The sequence below is a fragment of the Coregonus clupeaformis genome, chromosome 37, assembly GCF_020615455.1.
Source record: "Coregonus clupeaformis isolate EN_2021a chromosome 37, ASM2061545v1, whole genome shotgun sequence".
NCBI lineage: Eukaryota > Metazoa > Chordata > Actinopteri > Salmoniformes > Salmonidae > Coregonus > Coregonus clupeaformis.
Window position 1 is genome coordinate 17,101,678 of NC_059228.1, and position 5,063 is coordinate 17,106,740.

General features: G+C 39.7%; 1 protein-coding gene across 3 annotated transcripts; it reads left to right on the plus strand.

Annotated features, from left to right (window-relative positions):
* Positions 1-309: 309 nt before the first annotated feature.
* Positions 310-4,762, plus strand: rps24 (ribosomal protein S24). Of its 3 annotated transcripts, XM_041866209.2 has the most exons (7): positions 310-354; positions 1,484-1,549; positions 1,713-1,922; positions 2,278-2,391; positions 2,770-2,772; positions 3,477-3,494; positions 4,679-4,762. In XM_041866209.2, exons 1-6 carry the CDS (start codon positions 352-354, stop codon positions 3,480-3,482), a joined length of 402 nt encoding a protein of 133 aa, XP_041722143.1. In that variant the 5' UTR covers positions 310-351; the 3' UTR covers positions 3,483-3,494; positions 4,679-4,762. The 3 variants fall into 3 exon arrangements, with proteins under 3 accessions (XP_041722143.1, XP_045067504.1, XP_041722145.1); XM_045211569.1 differs by lacking the exon at positions 2,770-2,772; XM_041866211.2 differs by lacking the exons at positions 2,770-2,772; positions 3,477-3,494.
* The last annotated feature ends 301 nt before the right edge of the window (positions 4,763-5,063 follow it).

A 5,063-nucleotide genomic window follows, 5' to 3' on the forward strand; every position in this document is an offset into this window, starting at 1 on the left:
TAAACATGTTATTCTGAATGTATTGCATACAATTTTATATTGGATACATACTAATAAAAATATAAATTCACTTCAGGAAGTACACAGGACAAAATACTGATGTGTTTTGCCAAAATTACATGGGCATTTATTTTATTTTGTGACGTTTAATCTATTGTCATATACACTTGAGAAAATATTACAGACAAAGGACAAAACGACACGGTATATTTCCCTCTGTGGGCTTTCAAATAATCTGCATGTATTTTTAGCCAGGCAAGTATTTTGGTCGCACCGCTTCCATTCAGGCATTTGGTTGGCAGGCTCCGGGTCCTTCCTCCTTTTCCTCATCCCTGAGAGGCTAACGCCAAGATGGTGAGTCTTGTGGCACAAAATGTAGAATTACATCGTTCGTTTATCTTAATCATCCTTTCATTGTTGTTAAAGTCGTGAAGTCTGAATACATTGACAAGTCATCCCGTTAGGAATATTACAACATTTAAGTTGTAAAAGTTGTTTTTAGTTCTTTAAGAAGTCTGATGAATTTTGGTGGCCTAACCGAGCTCTGGTTGTTGGACCGCCTCTTCTGTCGGTTGTACAAACCATTCAGTAATTTTATAACGTATGACTTCAAATTTTCCACTACTACGAGTTGGCGGCTATGTTGTGTTATTTTACAGTCTTGTATAATGCCATTATTTGGCCAGCACGGGCAATATGGCTAGTTACATACTAGCATGGTGTCCTCGACTGCTGTGGCTAACGGTAGTCGCTGGCACTGCATGTCAGTTGTAAAGCAGCATTGTGATTCTGGAAACTATCTAGCTAACTTGCTGCCACAAGATGACTAACGCTAACTTAGCACAAATGCATGGTCTTTGACATGTACCTTGTAATCAATCCACCCAGAAGTGCTGAGGTGTTTGAAGTGGTTAGTTTGCAAGATCTGTTTAGATGGAAGGTAGCTAGCTAACGTTGGCCGGCTAACTAGCTAGCGAACTAACATTAATGACGCTAGCAACCTGTCAGGATTAATTGATTTGAGTATCTACTTAGGGTGTTGTTCAGGTATCTAGCTAGCTACTAAATCTTACCTGTGTAAGTAGCTAAATCCAAGGTAATGTAGTTGACTAACTACCTCTAGTTGCACGGTGTGATCTGATGTGTAATTTTCATGCAACAAGTAACTTTTCTTTTGGCCTGCTAATTTACTAGCTAACGTTACCTGACAAAGCCAACGGCTGTTTCAATACTTGTTGCTGTAGACTACTTGTGTATATAGTAGGGGTGTGTGTGTAAGGTCCCCAGCGTGTCAGGACCCAGTTCCAGTCGTATTTTTCTGATTTTGTTGAAAGTGGTAGCTAGAGTATAAACACTTTGCCTTTCAATTTCTGTAAAACCAACAATGTGTTCACCTGCAAGAAGGGGTTCTGAAAAGCTACCTATAACGGTATCGTCATTCCAGTATTGTGAGTGCTAACCTCGGTTTTCAATCTACTTTCAGAACGACACAGTAACCGTCAGAACCCGGAAGTTCATGACAAACCGGCTGCTTCAGAGGAAGCAAATGGTAAGCCCAAATGTTTCTTTCCTACCATGTATAACACCAAAACATGATCTCAATTGCTTTATACGGAGTGTTCAGTAGACATTTATTAGTAAAGCAATTGTCTGCAGTTTCCTTTCAAGTGCTGCGTGGTCTAAAATAGTTTCTCCATTGTCTCTTGTTCTAGGTTGTTGATGTCCTCCATCCGGGCAAAGCCACAGTCCCTAAGACTGAGATCAGGGAGAAGCTGGCCAAAATGTACAAGACCACCCCTGATGTGGTGTTCGTCTTCGGCTTCAGGACCCAATTTGGTGGCGGCAAGACGACGGGCTTCGCCATGGTCTACGATTCTCTCGACTACGCTAAGAAGAATGAGCCCAAGCACAGACTGGCCAGGGTGAGTGGATGCTGGAAAAAGGGAAACAAGTGGGGCGTAGCTTGTGAAATGCACCAATTGAAAGGATCTTCCTGTTTTTAGTCTTTATTCTTTTAATTTGTGTGACACCATGTCTGTGCATAGTTTGTCCCTGAGTCCTAGTGATGCTCTTGTAGCTCAATTGGTAGAGCGTGGCGCTTGTAAAGCCAAGGTAGTGGGTTCGATCCCCGGGACCACCCATACACAAAAAAGTGTATGCATGCATGCATGACTGTAAGTCGCTTTGGATAAAAGCGTCTGCTAAATGGCATATTATTTATATTATTATGCACAATGTAAGCAGTGCTGTTTAGTAAATATGTTTCTTGGCTCACAGCACGGTCTCTATGAGAAGAAGAAGTCCTCCAGAAAACAGCGCAAGGAACGCAAGAACAGAATGAAGAAAGTACGAGGCACCAAGAAAGCCAGTGTGGGCGCTGCTGGCAAAAAGGTAACTTGGCTGTTCTCCCTATGGTGCATTCCTCTTGTTCAAGGATGGGTGTGGCTCAATAGTCACAATTTTACTGTAGCTTATTTTGTCTTCGTCTGCACTGATTTTGAAAACGCAGTGGGTGAATGCGTAATGTTGGATGGCTACAAGATGTAGGCTGTTTTCACCAAAGCAAATTTCACATCTGTGCAGATGGAAGAGGGAGCTTCTTAAGACTATTGAAACACCCCAAGTGTCACTTCATTCTTATTAGTTAATTATTCATTACATGCATATCTTTTCCACTTTCCAAGTCTTAGTTTTGTCTGTATTTATACTTTCATACTGTTTTAATATGCGTCATCTTTTCCTCTCAACTACTTTTCTTTGGGACTGTAGAAGGTAAATGTTTTCATCAGTAGACTAACTGCTGTGTGTAGATAATACTACTGTGATGTTCCTAGCTGTCTCATCCCAATCCTCCCATTCATATAACCAAAAAAGCTACTGCCTATTTACATGTGGATTTATTTAACGTCCACATGTAAATTTCAGTTTAGTCCCCTACCAGTTAATACTTAGCTGCTCACTCTAACTCATGACACTAATGTTGGTGAGTGAACTGAACACTAATAGTGGTTTAGATCCCAAGTTAAACCATATTGTTGTCTTAAGACTCAATAGTAGGTCGCCAAGTGGATGTCTGAAAGACTAGAAACTAGAGCCGTTTCTCAATTAATTCCTTGACGACCCCAATGGAGAACACGTGTTTGTTTTCGCCCAGCACTAACACATAATTCAACTAATCAAGTCTTAGTGCTCGGTTAGAACACAAATGTGCACCCCCCAAGAATGGATTGATGGACTTTTTCTAGAAGCTGCATTTGTGTGTATTTATTGAAATGCCCACATCTGGTGCTCAGCATTCAGTTTGGACTGTAGTCTTTTCCTGGGTGGAATTGGTCCTGACTTTGTAATTCATCTTGGGTGCAAATCTTATGCCATGCAGAGATCTATTCTAGGAGGGAAGAATTTGAGGTAAAAGAGCTTAACATTACCCTCATCCTTTTGCTCTTTTTTTTGCCTACTGTGGATTTCTTTTACAGAAATGAGGTCTGTTCCAGGTATAAAGCAAAGCGGGCATGGTGTGCTGTTATTCATGTGTTGAAATGAACATTTCTCTTATCCTGGTAGCGCTAGTAGAGACCTGTCTCTGCATGTCTCACCTGTAGTCTTCCCACAACCTTTTATCTACCAATACCAACCTTACCTCTTCAACCCACCCTCTTTCCCCAAACTCCTAAACCTACCCTGGCTGGTGGTACTTATACTCTGACAAATAATGATATATCCACTAACTTAAATAAACAACATTAAATTGCACCACTACTTTGCTTCTGAATTTTGCTATTCTTATTCTGCTGTTAAGCTATTATAACTTAGTATATTTGTCAACCGCTCTACAGTTATGCTAACGTGTTACGAGCGGTGATCTTTGGTTGCCGTGTAATAAAGCAAGTCTAGAGTGATGCATTGGATAATAAGTTAAAACCAACTGCTGTCTGTGTGAGACAACTGAACCACAACTTTTCTAAAACGTTAACATTCATCATTTCATTTAGGCATGCGTTTCATTTAATGTAATGTTCTTTGATACATGTTATTTTATTATACTAGACTGCCTAATAAATTGGCATCTTCACTGAGCTGAAATGTAAAATATGCACTATGCAGAAATCGCTCTACCATTTCCTGGTTGATAAAATTGTACGTTTGCCTAATTTCAGTTTGTGACAAAACAAGCAAGTAGTGTGTAGAGAATCATTGTACCATCTAAACCGCGGTGAAATATATTTTCCATAATATTGTATTTTTGGCTGTTTGAAGCTGGTGTACAAAGACTAAAGTAAAAGACGCAAAAATGAAACTTAAGAATGGTAAGCATAGAAAAAGTGCACATAGAACCGCTTCTTAGACTTGCTTTCAATGACCGATCGATAACACATTACTATGTGAATTTGGTCGGGGTCGCCCAAAAAGTTACATTGCAGCTTTAACTGTAATTTTGAAGTTGTCATTTGGATCCATTTACAAAAACAAATATGTAGGTTGAGCCCCATTCCTAGCAAATGCATCTGTTCCCACTCCCAATTTCAATACCATTACCCTCCTTCAAACCCTCAGCCCAAAAATGACCCCTCTTCCTCTAGTTGAGTTGACACCCCCCCTTGGGTATAGTGGTGGATAGATAAATGGTGAACTTCTGTTTTGCAGATTAACTAACTTATCTTCCTCTGTTTTCCTACAGTGAGCCCGGAGAATCAGGGATGGTCCTCGTGCTCAAGATGTTCTTGTATATTGTCATCAAATAAAAATTTTGAAAAAAATTGAACTGTCCTGTTTTCATAATCTTTTTACATGCCCTAGACAAATTAACTATTTTACATGTTTGTGTGTATACTATTACATTTGCAGTGTGCTTTAAGTTGGTTATGTTCAAAGTATACTGAACAAAAATATCAACGCAACATGTAAAGTGTCCCATGTTTCATGAGCTTAAATGTAAAGATCTCAGAAATTGTCCATACGCACAAAAAGCTTATTTCTGTCAAATGTTGTGCACAAATTTGTTTAATCCCTGTTAGTGAGCATTTCTCCTTTGCCAAAATAATCCATCCACCTGACAGGCATGG

Bases quoted from the DNA above. Each gene is read 5' to 3' on its own strand.
- rps24 (XM_041866209.2), top strand. The intron at 1,550-1,712 runs GTAAGCCCAAAT...CTCTTGTTCTAG, and splicing joins TGCTTCAGAGGAAGCAAATG to GTTGTTGATGTCCTCCATCC. The intron at 1,923-2,277 runs GTGAGTGGATGC...CTTGGCTCACAG, and splicing joins CCAAGCACAGACTGGCCAGG to CACGGTCTCTATGAGAAGAA.